The sequence below is a fragment of the Haliotis rubra genome, unplaced genomic scaffold, assembly GCF_003918875.1.
Source record: "Haliotis rubra isolate DU_JTF1 unplaced genomic scaffold, ASM391887v1 Scf1920, whole genome shotgun sequence".
Lineage (NCBI taxonomy): Eukaryota > Metazoa > Mollusca > Gastropoda > Lepetellida > Haliotidae > Haliotis > Haliotis rubra.
This window is the reverse complement of record NW_025765915.1, coordinates 34932-54848: the sequence shown is the minus strand read 5'-3', so window position 1 is coordinate 54848 and position 19917 is coordinate 34932. Positions and strand designations below refer to the sequence as shown.

The 19917-nt window shown below is 41.3% G+C and overlaps 1 protein-coding gene across 1 annotated transcript; it reads left to right on the top strand.

Annotated features, from left to right (window-relative positions):
- The first annotated feature begins 16409 nt into the window (after positions 1-16409).
- On the top strand, positions 16410-17826 carry LOC124274626. Its single transcript, XM_046709985.1, has 2 exons — positions 16410-16490; positions 17053-17826. Exon 2 carries the CDS (start codon positions 17064-17066, stop codon positions 17403-17405), a length of 342 nt encoding a protein of 113 aa, XP_046565941.1. The 5' UTR covers positions 16410-16490; positions 17053-17063; the 3' UTR covers positions 17406-17826.
- The last annotated feature ends 2091 nt before the right edge of the window (positions 17827-19917 follow it).

Sequence of the window (19917 nt, the reverse complement as noted above, 5' to 3'; positions counted from 1 at the left end):
TAATATAATATGACCAGAAATTATTGAGAATTTTAGGAATATGTTTAATTAGATTTCTAGTATAAACAACCTTGACCAACTCCCTCTCTCTCAAGTGCTTGGTTCATTCAAGAGAGACAACTCCGTTAATCCTTTTTCATTAGTTTGTGAAGAGTTGTCCCCCTTTGTTTACTTGCTAGCAGTCGACATTTTCAGTGATCCTCAGTATGGATGATTTAGAGAAGGGGAAGTTGATTTTAGAGTATTATAACAAGGACATCAGATCAGCTAAAGTGATTTCAAGTAGAACAGGCATCCCTTTGTCCACTGTTTATCGTGTTTTGAAAAATATTGCAAATGGATATGGCATTGAGCACCAGGGAGGCGCAGGTAGGCCGAGAAAATGGACTGTCGGTGACAGGAGGCGGCTTGGTATTCTTGTTTCTTAAAGAAACGAAGGAGTTTGGAAAACTTAAGGCTAGATATGATTGACAGAAAATCTGTGGCTGTCTGTAAGGAGACAATTAGAACGGGGCTGCATTCAATGGGTTGGCAGAAAAGTCGAGGAATTCCATCACCGATCATGAAACCTGAACAAAAGGAGCGAAGGTTGAACTGGTGCTTACAGCATAGAAATTTTAACTGTGACAGTGTGGTCTTCTCAGATGAAAGTTCTGTGTGGCTGTTTCTAATACACTGAAATTCTGGACCAAACAAACTGAAAAATCTTTGTATCAGCGCCCAAAGTACAGTCCGAAATTTAACGTGGGGGATGGCATATCTGTGTTAGGGGCAACGCCCCTCTGTGTATTTGAAGGGAATATGAACAGTGAGCGGTACATAGATATTCTCGAGGGACATTTACTTCCATCTGCTCACGTGTTCTATGGAAAGTTTTGGATTTTCCAGCAGGACAACGACCCACAACATCGTTCAAATCATTCACAGGCCTGGTTTCGGACCCAAAATATGACATTATTAGATTGGCCAAGCTATAGCCCTGACCTAAATTCAATAGAAAATGTGTGGAGACTTATAAAGGAACGTGTCAATAAGAAAAATCTGACAAATATTGCTGAAATGAAAGAAGAGGTGGTCCGATATTGGAACAGCATGGACCACGACTTTCTAACTTCTTTGATCAGTAGTATGCCCCGCCGCATTGAAGCCTGCATTGCTGCCTTTGGTGACTTGACAAAATACTAACTGTTCACCTCTCTTTGAATCTGGAGTTATTTTCTGCTAATATTCACAATTAATACGTGAGTAATAAGTGAAAAACACTTTTTTTACAATCTTTAAATTCTCAATAATTTCTGGTTGTACTGTATAAGTTGTATATCCGTTATGGCTGAAGTTTGCCCGGCGCTGGTAATGGAGTTAATGGAATAATTTTTTTATGTATCACCTTAATCTAAAATCGTTATATTGTTAATCTAATATTTTACCCCTATCGTCCTCAAGATTGGTAGCTATCTTAACATCTACTGTCAATCTTCACTACTATTTGCAATTCGTTCTTCACAACTATTACCGCCGCCAAATTGCTGGAATATTATCTTCAATTTATAGAAAAGAGTATATGCTTACACATACATGGTGAGATATACAGCTGTATACCAAAACATGAAGAGTAAACGCATAAAGTGGTACCCCGTTTGACGGTACTCAGTTAATCCTAAAACCGACCTTCCAGTCAACTAACATAAACCTTCTCTGAGCCCCACCCACCCTCAGTATTGATATGAAAAGGTCAATATATCAATGACAATAGATGGCATCGAAACGGGACTTGGCAGTGTTTCCGTCCCATGTTCTGATCACACAGTGACCAGGAGGGCATCATCTGAGCCGTGTTGTAATTCTACCAAGCTCGGCTTGTTTCTAGTCTCATTACAGTGTCCCAAGGGTCGATGAACCCTACTGTAGAAGTGACTGTAAATAAACACGATCTTCGTAGTGCCCGACATCCTTAAATAACTGGACTACGACTGCCGTGGATGACAAGCCAAAATGAACCCCAGAAGCCAGACTTTATTTGTGGATTATATTGATAGACCTGGGCCCAGAATAGCTGCTAGTAGCTAAATATAACCCGTAATCACTCTAACGCCACTCCTGTTTTGATTAGGCTTTTCTGACTGATCGATCACATTGTATCGCGTATTGATTATTACGAGTCGTATATGAATAAATACAAGCTTTATTAACACCACTGTAGGATTTCAGTTACATGTTGTAAGGACCTCTACGATATGGAAGTATAAGACGGATCACCAAGTGTCTGTGGCAATGTTCTTTAGCTAAATTGTCTATCTGCAATATTTAATAAACCAGAAAGTAAATTTCACTTTACTGGAAATAAGAAACACCATATGCCCCCAAAGAGAAGAGCAACGTACAATACATCTGTGTTTTCACCAAGAACATTTAGAAATTATGAAAATTAACATATCTATACATACTCTTATGCTCGTTTATGCATATTTACATTCTAATAAGCACGGACACTTCTATTAATATATGGAAGCGTTTGTTCCGCGTTATTCAAGTCAGTATTCCAAGATTAACATTCTCTTAGAAGAAAGAGAAAACTGCTTGGAAGTCAATTCTCTAAATAGAGAAAACACTGTTGACCATCGCATGCCTCATGAACAACTTTGACATATGTGTGTATAATACCAGAAGGATTAGTTATAACACTAGCCGACGTTTTACATTATGGTCTCTTAAAACAAAACAGCATCTCTTGTGTTTCACATGGAACCACAATGGTAACCCTTTGCGTCACAAGTTGCAATGATATTAATACAGCAGCAGGGCAACACAGGTTGTGAGGAACCATTTCTTCCTGCTCAAGCTGTGGTTGTAACATGCATGGTATACACACACAGCCATGGTATACTGACCCCTAGTCGGCTACCCCGTCCTGTAGATGCCGGGTGCCGGGCAGGGTAACACAGGTTGTGAGGAACCATTTCTTCCTGCTCAAGCTGTGGTTGTAACATGCATGGTATACACACACAGCCATGGTATACTGACCCCTAGTCGGCTTCCCCGTCCTGTAGATGCCGGGTGCCGGGCAGGGTAACACAAGAGTACAAAATGTTACCTTCGTTTGAAAACTGTCATGTTGTGGCAGTTCCTGTAAGGCTGACAGTATCTGTACATGAGCGACGTGGCGGGCGAGACAATATGTTTTACTACTTTTGCCGAATTTTGTCTTCTGTACGGACCATGTGCAGATTGGTTTCATGTCTGAAAACTGAGATCTAACCCACTCAGCCTCCTTGGCTTGCACAAGAGATCGATTAGGTACTTTGTGTACCCCCTGACAAGTGTAATATGTCACTGTCCCCACAGCCGAACGCTATGAACACACAATGGCATTTAGAAAGTGGTCAAATGTAACATGTGCTATAGCGGGTGTTCTCCAATACTAAGAGCGGTGGGGTCGCATAGTGGTACAAGCGTTTGATCCTCATGCTGAAGAAGTGGGTTCGATTCCCCACATAGGTACAATACGTAAAGACTATTTCAGCTGTCCATGGTATTGCTGGAATATTGCTAAAAGCGGCATTAAAACATACTCACTCACTCCAATACCAAACTTACAAGCACTGCCACATACCACGACCCCTAAACCCCAATTATTGTGTACCTCTAAATGCCAAGCATAGTGATATTGATATACATGTACACGGTTCTGGATGACAGATTTCCATTCATTGACACATATGTATCGGCGCCGACGCCGAATGCCATGAAATACTACCCTGTGTGAAGACGAACACACGACGACAGGTTGCTCAATAGGAAGAGTGCAATGCTATCGATCACCTACAGATATTACTAAATGGTTGTTACTATGTGTCATTAAGCCATGTGTCGACACCAAGTTGGGGTATGTCACTCGTCAAGTATCAATGGTTAAATGGACTTGATAATGCCGACGTGTCATTTCGACACTAACATATGCGCTATTTATATCTTAACATATTCGATCACTAGCGAAACACGTACACACACACCACACACAGAGATAACACACAGACACATCATGTAGATACCTCTCACACACACATACTCCTAATACTCACACACACACCACACACAGAGATAACACACAGACACATCATATAGATACCTCTCACACACACATACTCCTAATACTCACTCACACACCACACACAGAGATAACACACAGACACATCATATAGATACCTCTCACACACATATATTCCTGATCCTCAGACACACCCCTAATACTCATACACACACATACTCCTCATCCTCACAAATACACTCCTAATCCACAAACACACTCCTAATCCCTACACACACTCCTAATCCACACACACACTCCTAATCCACACACACACTCCTAATACTCATACACACACACTCCTAATACTCACTCACACATACTCCTAATACTCACACACACATACTCCTAATACTCACACACACATACTCCAATTCCTCTCTCACACACATACATACTCCTAATACTCACACACACATACTCCTAATACTCACACACACTCCTAATACTCACACACACATACTCCTAATACTCACACATACCTCTATTCCTCTCTCACACATACATACTCCTAATCCTCACACACACACACTCTTAATCCTCACACACACCTAATGCTCACACACACATGCCCCTATTCCTCTCTCTCACGCATACTCCTAATCCACACACATACACACTCCTAATCCACACACACTCCTAATCCTCACACACATACTCCTCATCCTCACACACACATACTCCTCATCCTCACACACACACTCCTAATACTCACACACACACTCCTAATCGTCACACACACCTAATCCTCACACACACATACTCCTATTCCTCTCTCACTCACACACACTCCTAATCCTCACACACACATACTCCTAATCCACACACACATACACACTCCTAATCCACACACACTCCTAATCCTCACACACATACTCCTAATCCACACACATGCACACTCCTAATCCACACACACTCCTAATCCTCACACACACATACTCCTCATCCTCACACACACATACTCCTCATCCTCACACACACACACTCCTAATACTCACACACACTCCTAATACTCACACACACACACACATACTCCTAATCCTCACACACACACATACTCCTAATACTGACAGGCAGACATACCACACACTGCACACTCTCACACTTACAGACAAGCAAATCCGTGAAATTGTATACACCGTTTGTTCAATACCATTTGGAACAGCACGGATATCTTCATGGTTGTGTATGATCGAACATCAAACGGCGAGGTGACAAGCGAACGTTTCAACCACTATCCTACCCCCAACTACGTCGTGGAATGTCTGCAAGGAACCCGATGTCGGCTGCGATGAAACTCCATCACCCAGGTGACGGGTGCGACGGAGTCATCTAACAGCTCCAAGCTCCCCTCATTACTCCTCGTCATCCGACCCCTGTCCTCATCAGCGAACGACATACGACATGTCGTATGACATTCTACCCAAAATCCGTCGGACTACTTTATGTGTAAGATAACCAACTACTAACTGTTCTATGACAAATGTTTTATTTTCAAAGTATAAATGTATAACATTGAATACAAAGTACAAAATGAGGACGTGAATTGAGCTTACAACACAAGACAACTCGCCCTATTATATATTCGTAGTGACGTCACAATTGTCAATAAGCAATGACACTCAGGAAACGTGCACAGCTTCTCCATTGCGCCATCGAGGGGTGATTGGCATTATACGCCCATAAAGATGGTGGATGCGTCGAATATAGGACATCTAGATCTCTTGTTAGGGGACAGTCCCAGTAACTTCTTCGTGTATTGCACCTTCAACCTACAATCAGATACTACAGTCAAGCACCTGTCCTGCTGAGGTACCCGGACATGTCTGCTCTTCGTCTTGTCAGTTAGTGTAGTATAGCTCCTCACGAGTTCTTTTCACTCTCCTTTGTCTTGAGAATGGACCTTGGCTTGTTTCTCTCTTTGCGTTCCTTGTCTGAGATCTAGGTGTCTCCAGACTCGGGTGACTTTCATCTGCCCAGTGAACGGACTGACGTCGGAGACTGAGGCAGCTGTCTTTACACAAGCACATCTCTGGCATCTCCATGGAACCTCGGCGGAACAAGCTGTAGTCGAGCTGCGACGACGGCAGACATTTTGGGCACGTCATGTCCTCTCCGACATCAGATGAATGACTGTCTTCAGTCCCAAGTTTGAGCATGAGAAGGGCTTGGCGGAACTGAACAGACGCCATTGTTGTTGGACCTGGTAGTAGAAAGGGGAACGTTTGATTACATCGACGCTAACATAACAGATATATACATAGCCCACGACAGAAATAACATAAATACAAAATGAGAGTCTGCAATTGAGCTGTGTGTCCTTTTACGATTATATTTATATTTTTATACCATGTCTGACTGTATATTTTGTATTGTAATGTGCTATAGGTCTGTATAAAATACTGAAATAAGGATTGACTGATTGACAGTATCATGTAGTTGATTTGGGAATAATTCCGACATAGGTAGATATATGGGCAAGTTAAATTCAGTTGCTTTAAAGGTGTGGTGGTGATATAAAGTGGGGCAGATAAAAAGACACAGAGCCTCTTCATAGTCCATCTATCGTATATCTATCGTACATCTATCGTACATCTATCGTATATCTATCGTACATCTAACATAAAATAGCTCCCACAACCGTAATCCGTTTGAGATTGATATATTTCAAAATGGAATCAGTTTCCAATGCAACAAGAAGTGAGTACTTTAGTATCTAACAAACTCGTACAAAACAGGGTAAGTATATCCCGTATGTACACGCATGCAGGACATGTAATAACAATGAATATCGATTGAATTTAATTGAACAAAAGTCATCGATTCGTAAAATTGGAATAGTGAGTAATTTACCAGTATGTATTTAAAACATATTTACAACACAGCAGCAAAAACATATATTAAATTGGTAATATTCCTAAATATTGAAAATAGCTGGTATTGGAATAAAATCAAGATTGTCGGGTTATAGTGGAATATACATTGTAGATAAATAAATTAACGACTTACCCTTGTTAAATTATCCTGGTTCAAAGATGTGGTAGTACTCTGTACACCTGATTAAGTGTGATCAAGTCGAGTCAGACCTTTAAGCCTGTTTGGTGTAATCAGTGTGGAGACAGTTCTGGTTGGTGAAGCCCTGGCGACGGTCGCTACTAGACTGTTGACGTATGACTGCTACTCGCATATATACCAGTGGAGGCAACCACGCGCACGTTGGCGCATTGCCACAACCAGCAGCTGGGAACTACAGCCTATTGTATACGGTGCCATACATACAGGAATACAGGCTGACAGACACTGACCATACCATTATATAGGTCATGTCGTGGTTCCTACACAATACATAGAATATAGACTCTCTCTCTCTCTCTCTCTCTCTCTCTCTCTCTCTCTCTCTCTCTCTCTCTCTCTCTCTCTCTCTCTCTCTCTCTATGTATGTATGTATGTATGTCTGTATGTATGTATGTATGTATGTATGTATGTATGTATGTATGCATGCATTCATGTATGTGTCGTTATTAAATGATAATGATACAAAACAGAGGACCATTTACGTTTCTGTTTGTGGACTGTGAACAGCTGTGGCCCAGACAAATTAGTGGTTGGAGTTCAACATTGCCATCGAGTCTACTTAAACCATTTAGGCATGGGTAACTGTGTACCTCAAACCCCGAAATGTTTGATCATTAAGGGATAATCAGGAGGGGGAGTCTTGGAGGGTGGGTTGTCATTCCAACATCCAATTCTTGCAACAGTTGACTTTATTTATAAAGACACGGATTTGTCTCCAGATGACGTTGTTGTACCTCGTTCAACACCCAATAATTCGCTCAGTACCAAATGCTAAAGCATTATCAATCCCTTTTTCTTGTTTCCTATCCTACATACAGGCTTCTGAATATCGAGTAATGGCCTTGACCATCCCGCTTGCTTGGGTGCCACCATCCATACGGGACGTGATCACTGGACGCGGCGTGGTATTGGTAGTGCCTCATGTGTGATGCCTTTCGTGATAGAGAAAATTAGGGCTTACTTGAACTTCGGCCTTAGATGATGAACAGCGAGACACTCCGTGAATGGTACAATATAAGGTAGTGTGTCAAGTGATCCTTCTGTGTACATCTCGAGTACGTAAACCATCAACAGTTAGTTGATTTACTGCTCCCAGCTGACACATGTTTAATCAAATCAATAATACTCCACTTTATTGGGGTATTAAAAGGAGACGTTTCTTTAGACATAAGAAACCAGAGGTCATCATCGTGTGTGTGTCTTGCAACTGTTATCAGTTCCGCCAAAATAACTGCCTTAAAAATGTCTCGTTATCAAGTGTGGTAAAAACGTAGAAGGAGTTATCTGGTGTGTTTGGATCTCGATATCAAGAGGTTTATTTACCAATGCTTTACTATCAAAGTGCTGTAAAGTATATTTGGTGCAATAAATACTCAACGTCTTAGACAGACTTAGGAACACTCAAGGTTTTTGTTCCCTCTTTTTCTCTTCTTTTGTGTGTAGATTTAACCCAACACATGTCCAAGATTTTACTAAAGGATGCTTTACTGGTCTTATGTTGCAAATACACATCGCTTTTGAATACAAGGCGTGACTTGTTGTTACACAATCACATATGATTTGGAGACCTGTTTGTGTTGTGGCATTTCTTCTCACCCCCTGTTTGAATTTCTTCACACTATCATTTCAGTGGCGTGTATGACGATTTTACAATGTCGGTATTTTAATGCGTTAAACGACTTGAATAGTTAAGTAAAACTGAAATGCGTAAACTGGGGCGTTATTTTTAGTCATACATTACATGACTTGACGACGCTCCTTGTGACAGTACGTTTCTTTACTTGAACGTTGACTGTGGTTATTCTGTTAATATTACACCCTTCTCATTACACAACGCTACGTGGGGTATTCAACACAATATAAGTACAGGTGGTATTCAAAAGCGACCAGCCTTCATATAAAGGGAACACAAACTCGAAAACCGCCAGTTTAGCCTACCATAATACCACGAACTTATCAAGTTGTAGCGATACCTGCCCTTCGGGTTATTGGACCCAAGTGCCAGAGCTATGCTATTATTGCACCATTATTGTTAGAGAAGTATATTTAAATTTTATATTAACATGAAAGTTTACAGATTGAACGGGGCTTTTCGGAACAGGAGGACAGCCAGTGTGCAGCATGTGCAGGCTTTGTGCGACATTGTTCCATCTGCAGTGATATATAGCTATGCTGAACTAACAGTGACAAACCATTGCATGCTGTGCACAGGAGTCACAGGAGCCTAGTGTTAAAGTGTTCGCTCGTCACGCTGAAGACCCGGGTTCTATTCTCCACAAGGGTACAATGTGTGAAGCCCATTTCTGGTGTCCCCCGCCGTGATGTTGCTGGAATATTGTTAAAAGCGGCGTAAAACTAAACTCTGACTGACTGACGGTTCGTTATTTATATAGGTCTTCTATCGTATGTCAGCCATGGTTGTGGGGGAGGGTGTGACAGTCCCCCAAGATACAGATCATGACCTACTATCACACATACGCACCTTTCTACCTGTATTTTTATATGAACATAAATGACTATATATATTTTTTTTACTATTTCGTAACTCCATGAGGAGCGGTTCGCTGCTCCTATTTCAATGTTTATTCTAAGTATTTACTATGTTATTATGAAGTAACTTGTAATAACATATCAATTGGTTGCGGGTGGCTAAATCAGTGTTAATCCTGTTAGTTTAGGTGGTATATTTAGCACGCGTTACTTGTGCCTATATCGGGGTTCATCTTGTCTGTTTTTACCACGGGGACTCGGGTTCATATGTCCTCCTAATTGTGTGTCTGATTGTACATGGTGTCGACATGAATCGGGCTGACAGGCTCGGTGACATGGTGGAGTGCTGTTGTAACCCAGTTTGCCGTTGCTCACAATGTCTACCAGATGTCGATCACTGGATTGTCCGGTTAAGACTGGATTATTTACAGGCGCTGTAATTTAGCTGGAATATTTATGAGTGTGGTAACATGGTAAACATAGTGGGCTTGTCATGTCGTAACACTGTTGAGTTTGAGGCCTAGGTTGTAGTTAGATCTTATATTGAAAAGAAAAAGAACCGATATAAATATTCCAGTTTCTAAATAGCAATTGTAATGGGTTTCATTTAAGGGGGGTCTATGCTTCTCGTACGATCAGGTTATAATGTACTTATAGTAATAGTCCGCTTATATGGTGCTAATATCCAGGCACATTGCCTGCTCACGGCGCTACGTACATTACTATCCCTGGTCATAGGACACCATCGTACTTTCCGATACTTTTTCAACTCCTTGGGGATCATACAGCCATGCTGCCTATCAGGGTTAATGAACTCAACACCCATATTGCCAGCACATCTTCACGGGTACCCTTTTTACAGCTGGGTGAACTGAGACAATCTAAGTATCTTGTCCAAGGATACTACGCAAATGTGCCTACCTCGGGACCCGAACCTAGGTGCCTCCACCGGGGATCGAACCAGGTCCTTCAGCGTGATAGGCAGACGCCTTATCATTGCACTATTGCGCTGTACAATCATATAGTCACAAGTATATCAAAACTTTTATGAAGTCATTTAATGGTTATGACTATAAATCAGGAACATACATGTGATCCAGCATATCGTTATGGTCAATGTTGAATCCAATATTCTGGCTGCAATAATAATCATCCACCAGTATGACGATTGTTTTGCAATATTGACAAGCTCATGCAACACGATATATTTCCAACCAGCGTCCTCCCTGACCACACAATATTGAACGTCAGCCTGATACAGCAGTACACGGAGTGAATATGTTTTTATTCTGCATTTATCAATAATCGGCGGGGAACACAAGAAATGGTCCCTTGCTTGACAACTGTATAATAATCTACACGGAAACTAGCACCATATAAATAATAAAGAAGTTGGCATCCATCAAGAATCTTGCCTTTATTCATAAGCTTGTTCAGTATAGGTCATATAAAGACTGATACTATTCATGCTACAGGCTGGATAATGCTATCTGTCTGATGACTGTCCGTCCTTGTATTTACTCTAGTACATACTGTAGTGTTTATTCGTCAATACATGGTGTGTGATATAGTAGACTCCCGAGGAAGAGAGTGTTGACATTCGTGGACATTTTAAACTATCTCGGTAGTTTACTGTGTTGTGATAATATACTGCATAAACATCAAAACTTCAGTTGATGTTCAAATCTTAAAACGCGCACACTATGTATTAATATAGTGACTGACAGTACTTGTCGAGGCTAGTGCCTGTTTTGAAGCGCCAGCCCACTTAGATACCATCCTGCAGTTTAATGTGGATACCCAACTCCGACAAAGCAAACCCACCCATGATAATCAGGACATGGGTTCGAACCACAGTATTCGCCTGATACAGATTAAGAGGTACCTCTGATACTAGATACTAGACAATGAACTAATGGTGTCCCTGAAAACATGCTATGAATTCGCCCTCTACAGATGGTTCTTTTAAGCCCGTATTGATTATCTTGGACAAGGCTGACATATTTCCAATGACCGAAATGGTTATATTTGTTAGGAATGGTTATATTTTTTTTAATCTTTTGTTAATTAGAAATACAGTTTGTATGTACAATATGATATGACCCATAGTGAACGAACAAGTTCCCAAGGTCTCGATTTCATCATCATGTGGTGGACTTTGGATGGACCATAAGTCCAATACCTCTTCATTCACTTTGGAGATTCTTGTGGAGAAGGTGGTAATAGTTCAACATCCCCTTCATCCAAGTCGAGATGCTGGCCTCAAAAAAGGCGTGACAGGAGCTTTGAGGATCCGACTCAAGTTTCATATCTGTGCCGATTATTAGGTGGTGGGGTAGCCAAATCGTCTCAGCTCGTCAAGCTGAAGACCCGGCTTTGATTCCATTCGTCGGTACAATATGTAAAGCCGATTTCTCACTCACTTCAAATTTACAAACGTAATACTTCTGTGGGGACACCCTGCTAGCTTACACTCTGACTAAAATACAGTTGGACCTAACTCGTCCAGTTCAATATATCCCACGAAGGACTCGGTCCAGTAACTGTGTTAATGACCACAGCACAGCAGGGCTATCTGTGTCTGGAGTTACAATGTAGCCGTTTAGGACGTCAAAGTCAAGTCCATGATCATATCTCTTTGTCATTGGACCCATGGTCGCATGCTGGTGTGTGTCGTGAACATTGTGTCAACAAAGTGCTGAAATACATTAACTGTGTGTGGCATGTTATATAAAGGACGGTTGTATGTCCTTGGTAGGTGACCGTTGTTCGTATGATCCGAGTTTTGTAAGTCAAGGTAACATGCTTCTTCTTGATCATATGGACTTCGTCGTTTGAACTTTTCGCTCCTTCTTGAAAATAACCCGTGAAGGTCTTAGAAAAGTAATCCATGCCTGTCGTAAGAGGCGACCCGTAAAGGTCCAGGTTAGAATGAACCTTCAGTAATCCATGCTTGTCGTAAGAGGCGACTAACGGGATCGGTTGGTCAGGCTCGCTGACTTGGTTGACACATGTCATCGGTTCCCAATTGCGCAGATCGATGCTCATGCTGTTGATCACTGGATTGTCTGGTCCAGACTCGATTATTTACAGACCGCCGCCATATATCTGAAATATTGCTGAGTACGGCGTAAAACTAAACTCACTCACTCACTCACTCTTGAAAATACTGCTGAAGGATATACAACACGGTCAAGGACGTATAAACATGTAGAGTTGTCTTGTGTCCTTTGAAGATATGTATTGTTCACATTCGAGTTGTGTAGCAATGTTGAACAAATTTAACAGCCATGTTCTTGATTATATATGCCGTTTTGAGTTCTTGAAAAAGTCTTATCCGTTTAACGTCATTGTGAGGACAGTTATTGAACAACACAATTTTCCGTTATGCTTCTTGGCAGTATATGTATGTCATTCAGCAAAACATTTTTATGTGTCTCACATTGTACGCTCCTTTAAAGCGAGTGTGTGAGTGATAACAGACAGGGATGGTCTCGATGTGTTCAGAGGCCACTGCCGTTTTGCTGGGGTTACTTTGTATGGGGATTGTGTGAATGACAGGTGCTAACTTTAGTGTAGGACATGCATACCCTTTTCTTGAACACCGTGATTGACATAACTGATCCATACATTTTATTGTGGGTAGTTTGATAGCCTAGTGGTTAAAGCGTTCGCTCGTCACGCCAAAGACCCTAGTACTATTCCCCATATGGGTACAATGTGTGAAGCCCATTTTTTGTGTCCCCGCCGCGATATTGCTGGAGTATTGCTAAAAGGGGCGTGAAAGCATACTCACTCACTCGTTCAATTTTACGTTTTACGCCCAGCAGAATCTGTTACCCTATGGCCAACTACTCTCTGAATTTGATGTTTCATATACTTTCCATATTCCAGTCAGTGTTATAATCGTCTAGGACCTCACTAATGGGATTCAGATATAACTGTCTACACGTATTGACTCAAATCAATGTCTTTACAGACGAGAGAAAACCATCCTGGATTCGAACCAACATCCTCAGAGTCAGGCACCTAATTGCCAGCACACAAAGTCAGGCAGTCGGAAGTCGCGGTGACTGAGCGCGTTTGGCGGCTGACTTTGTGTGCTGGCGATTAGGTGCCTGATTCTGGGGATGTTGGTTCGAATCCTCCACACACACACACACACACCAGCACCCTCAAAAAGCACTCGAATTTGTACTTTACTAAGAAAGTGTAATGCCTAATATAACATATGTTACGTTTGACCTCTTTCTAAAATGGCATTGTGTAATCAATTGCAATCACTAAGCATAAAGGAACAACTTATAATACGATCTTTTACATTTGAAAGAAAATTCACTATTTGATTCGTGCTTTGAATTATGTGAAAAATATTAATGTGAAAATGTGAAAACCTCTTTGAATTTAAACCAATTGTTCTTAAATACTTGGAAGGACCTAGAAGTCTGGTCCATGTGTTCTCGTTCGACCCTGGCCTAAAGTACAAGCTTATGAAATCTGCAAGAAGCCTACTGTAAACGACCCAAATTGATTCTATTTCCAGATCTTGATTCCTCAGATAGACACACAGGGGATTGGTAGTCCATTGTGTGGGATCCTCCAATTACTATTTACCTGAGCTCTTTCATTCAAGGTAGTTCTGTTTACGACCAGATCAGGTAGTCCACGCGTGTCATGTGTGACATGTGGTAACACCATGTAGCCGTTTTTCATTCATACCTTGCCATTATCACTACTGTAGATCAGGATTGCAAAGTAGGGTCCTTCAGTCAAACGGGCTTGTCTGCTAGACATTGTTCGCAATGTTTTACAAGATAGGTTGGTCAGTGCCAAAATGCTTATTACAAATAATGAAAATACTTTATATGCTATAGGTCCTTACCAACATATGCTTTCGAGACGACTGCTGTGTTCAAGCAGTTTGTGCTATCAAGTCTTCCACGTCCCACTATTGTGTTCTCTGTGTTACGCATCTGTCATGTCTGTAACGTTTTTTGATGTCTTACATTTGTTTTTCAAAAAATCAATCAAAGGCACATAACCTTTTCAATTACCATAAAAAGCATTTGTCTATTGTACAATTCTAACTATGGCATAAGCATATGTTAATGAATCACTATCAAAAGGAGATGTTACCACATTTCCGCAAAAATATGAGCGTATCCTTCTCAATAGGACATATATATATATAACAAACATATTTACAGCAAGTTAAGCAAGTTATGTATCCAGTTAAACAACACGGGTATAACTCCAGACAGAAAAATTCGACACCACTTCCTCAGTTGTGACATTAACCGATACAAGGACATATTGCTTAGTCTGAGCATTGCTAAAAAATCCGCACGATTATATTATAATCTTTAATAAAATACTAAAATCCAAAAGGACCAGAACAGCTATTAATTTCATTAATCTAGAATTGCTCAATCATTCTAAAGTTGAGTTTGGACTCCTTTTCAGGTTTATTCATTATGGTCTGAGGAGACAGAGTAAATTCTAGCTTCTATGCGTGGTAATGTAATGAAATAATTAACAACAAATGACACCTTAAGCCGAATTTGTTAATCCGGCAGTTATTTTTCTTCGAACAGGATATGTTTTTTTGTCCCTGGGTTCTCGCTTAATCTCATACAGGATGTACCTAACACCCTTAATATAGTTCGTAAGACATGGATGACTTTTCACTGTGTTATAGTCTAGGTCTTGATTGCATCAACTGTTGTACCATCCAACACGTACAAGTCATGCACAAACTTAAATGACAATACTCTACCATTAAAGTAAAGTACACAAATTACACATTTCTTGGAATATACGAGATACAAACACCACGTACTGTTTCATTTAAAATATATTAAGTTTCATTAAATAAACATGTGCAGCTTATGAGATCGGATCGCCAGGCCCGCTGACGTAGTTCATATAGGTTGTCGCGTCCAAACTGCGTAGATATATGTTCATGATGTCAGTCACTGGATCGCCTGGTCCAGATCGTCTGATACGTCGTTAAATAGATGGAATACTACCGAGTGCGGTGTGTAACCACAAAAAAAACAAACACAGTTGCCATAACCAGTTTGGGATAAAATGTGCGATTCAAGGTGTATTGTCACAGATAAAATGTTCTTACCGACTTCATAGAGGTAACAGACAAACTATGTGTTCAATAAATGCTGGCACGTGTCGGTGGTAAGTGGAAGCAATCGAAATAATGAACATACAAGCACCACGATATCACAACAAGTTGACAGAGGTGTGTACTGTGGGGCTCAGGGGTGAACGACTGTTTAAAGTGCTGATATCATTCCCTAGAGTATGGATGTAAGAGAAGAACGAATGAACACGTGACTCTCATTTCAGTGCACCATCAGCCGTTAAAACACGTTTACAGAAAGGAACCTTGTTGTTAAGTATAATTAGTCACGATGATTTCTTGTTCGGTTCCTGAAAAGCCGGGAATCCGGGGCCAAACATTTGTTAATGTAACGAAACCGTACGTGCATTCCAGAACGCAGTGCCATATATGTAAAATGCACATCAAGAGAGTAAACTGAACGCTCCTATTAATTTTGCAAAGTGAAGACAATCAACACGCGTTTACATAAAAAAAAGACATGACAAGCATAACGTATTGTTTCGGTCCTGCCCACGCTTGAAGAGCTTCCGAAATCCTTGATGTTATCTGCCTGGCGTTACGCCAAGCTGCACGTGGAGTAAACAAGGTGGCTGTATATAAACAAGGGACAGAGACCTCTACTGGCATCAACTCGTGGATCTCCTGGCACGGGTGGAAATCTTCAGCTTCTTAATCGCTCTTTAAAACCCTATCCTCATTCAGGTAAGATTTGTTGTGTTTAATGTTAATTATTTTCATTTGATTGGTGCGTTTTTGGTTTCCGAAGAAGCTAATAAAAATCATTTTTCGCTCCTGATTATGGAGTCGACTGGGAACAGGCGCATTATGGGAAACAGGACATTTATACAATTAGTTTTTGGGTATGCAATTATTCCTTTTCAGTTTAGATGAGTAAATTCATATTTTCCGTCTTTCGAACACTTATTTTATATATTATTTGGGAGGGGGTGGGGAGGGGGGTGGGGAGGAGGGGGATACATAAAATGTTTCTTTACTAGTCCCGTGGCACACAGACGTTTAGTCGGTCACACAGAAGAGCAGACACAGAATATATATTTTGTTGAGTATGCTCGTTTAAACGTTTTCAGAAGAGTAAGAATTAGCTTTTTGTTACTTGCCGTTCAAGCTCACAATCTTAGGTTTTTGGCGTACCCAAGGTACACAACGACCTGCCGCAGCTTGGGCGACATGGTATTTGTACATATTGCAAATGTTAACTAAGTCACTTTTGACATCAATAAAACCTTTCTCTTTCTTCTTTCAGGTCTTCCAACAATGGCGTCTGTTCAATTCCGCCAAGCCCTTCTCATGCTCAAACTTGGGACTGAAGACAATCCTTTATCTGATGTCGGACAGATCATGACGTGTCCAAGATGTCTGCCGTTGTCGCAGCTCGACTACAGCTTGTTCCGCCGAGGTTCCCTGGAGATGCCAGAGATGTGCTTGTGTAAAGACAGCTGCCTCAGTCTCCGACGTCAGTCCGTTCACTGGGCAGATGAAAGTCACCCGAGTCTGGAGACACCGAGATCTCAGACAAGGAACGCCAAGAGGAACAAGCCAAGGTCCATTCTCAAGACAAAACAACAGAATAAAAACAAAGCCCGAGTAGACAGTTGATTTGTTGGATTCATAACACGCCATGACATTCTTAAAGGTGCTCGTCTTTGTGACGTCTAAGTATCGTCTATAAGACGCCTATGTGATACAAACGAACGAAGGACATTTCTGTGACAATCCGGAAACAAAATACAGTTCCTCTGTATCCAGTGGAGTCTTCCGGTCCAGGGTGCCGTTGTACAAAGCACTCTTAGCGCTAAGGTGACCGTAACTCCCATACCTTAACATAGACTTATGGTAGCCTTTGTGCTAAGGTTGTTTTGTACAACGGCACCCAGGGCATTGCTGTACCGATGATTGTTCTCGTTGTAGTTACACGCACTTGAATGCAACATTCTAGCTTTAGATTCTTTTACAATTTCATTATTTTCAATATGACTTCGTATTATGCATTGCTAATGGAATAAACATTATAAATGTTTGTTTTTAGACTCTGTTTGTTTATGATACCGACTTATGAACGCCTCCCCATACCATATTGGAGTACAACTGTAGTCTAAATTGTGAAAAGGAAACTGTGGCGCCTTACACGAATAGGCAACTCTTGGCCTTTGTGTAACAGTTACCACTCTTACCCATCAAGCTAGGAAGCAGTTCGTACTTTCCATTTCGACATAAACACAAAAGTATTAACATTATTCAAGACAACGGACATGTCTCACTCACTGCACATCAAACAAATCTACAAACAATATAACAGATTATCGCGATCAATCCAAATATTTCTGGTTGATGTTTATCACTGTCTTTTATACGACAGCAGAGTGCCCGTATCTAATATCTATCTCTATATGTTATCATTTATATAAAAAGTACACGAATAGCCACCAATCCCATCACCCATTATGCCAACACAACGCTCTGTGTTCTGTATGCTGAATACCCATGTTATATCTTCTGGCAACAAACACCTTCTGCCGGGCAAACAATTCAGTGGCTATCTGTAGGCACCATGCCAGTGACCAAGACCCCATGACCTTCAGCTATTGGTAACACGGTTGCTAATGATATGCTGTTCTGTACGATATAGTTTCCTAGTCAAAGCTCGTGAGAACTCTTCTTGTTAGTCGTATTCCGTTGTATTCGTTTCTTTACTCCATTAAATTTCGTAACGTTATTCGTCTTCTGGATCGCTGCATAAACGTTACGGAATATGCTCTATGTCAGAAGTCACATCTATTTTCCATCCGTCGAGAGTGGGGGTTGCTTTGTGGTTAAAGCGTTGGTTTGCCACGCCGAGTTCGATTTCCTACATGTAGACCACGTGTGAATCCCATTTCTGCCGTGATATTACTGGAATATTGCTACAAGCGGTGTAACATCTGTGTATACAAATATGTATATTAATATGTATATGGGCCTGTGGCCTTCATACGTAATAAAGATTTTGATGATGATGATATTACTCACTCACTCACTTCTATTTGTATTTCTGTTATTGAATGGCACGTCAGCAAGTGTTGCATGGAAATCCCATGTGATGTCGACTCGCAACCACGGCTGTGGCGTTGCAATTGGGATTCGAAACAATAATCAGCGGATCCGGTTGGGATATATACAACTCTGCAATATTTTCTATATGTGTGTATAGAGACGGCTGGGTAGACTAGTGGTTAATGCGTTCGCTCGTTTCGCCGAAGACCCGGGTTCGATTCCCAACATGGGGGGGAATGTGTGAAGCCCATTTCCGGTGTGCCCCGCCGTGATATTGCTGGAATATTGGTAAAGGCAGCGTAAACCAATACTCACTCATATGTGCTTCTAAATAGAGTTTGTCTGCTTCGGTCGTTTACCCCAGACACCAAGCTGGTATCTGGAATGTTACTCCTGAGCACATGTACTAATGTTCAGCTGGGGGTCGTACTGTGACGGGGCACATCCATCAAGTCAAGAACGTCTCGCCACGTGACCATACAGTTTGTCCTCGTGTCTGGACATCAGTGTCTTGGTCTCGGTACATTTCAGTACATGAGGTAAACGGAGACAATATGTCTAGGATCCACAAGACATGAGTGTTGAGAACCAAACAGCATTTCAGTGAACGTACAAATGTTTTGGCTAATATATACCAAGCAGCAAAAGAAACGTCAGTTTGGAATTTTCCTTCGCAGAAACGGATAACTGTAAACTCATATAATGTTTTGATTGTATATTTTTGACAACATCTCCAACTATACCTGAGCAAAGACAGTCCTTCCCAAACAAAGGGAAATGGTCTCAAAAACGCAACCTGATCTCGGAGACGGTACGGTGTTCTCCATGTTTTTCATGCAACTCATGCTGCACGTGCTGTTCACAAGGACCAGCCCTATAAAATGCACCCCCAAACCTGGTTGAAACATTCACATTACAACGTCAGCAGGATGCCCCGATTCACGACAGTTCAGAGAAACCAGGCACTAGGGAGACTTGAAGCTGGGCACACTGCACAAGCACGCCAGACAGTGAGAACACACGGAACACCAATTAGTACTGATACAGTATGCCGACGTCTTAACAGGGGGAACCACCA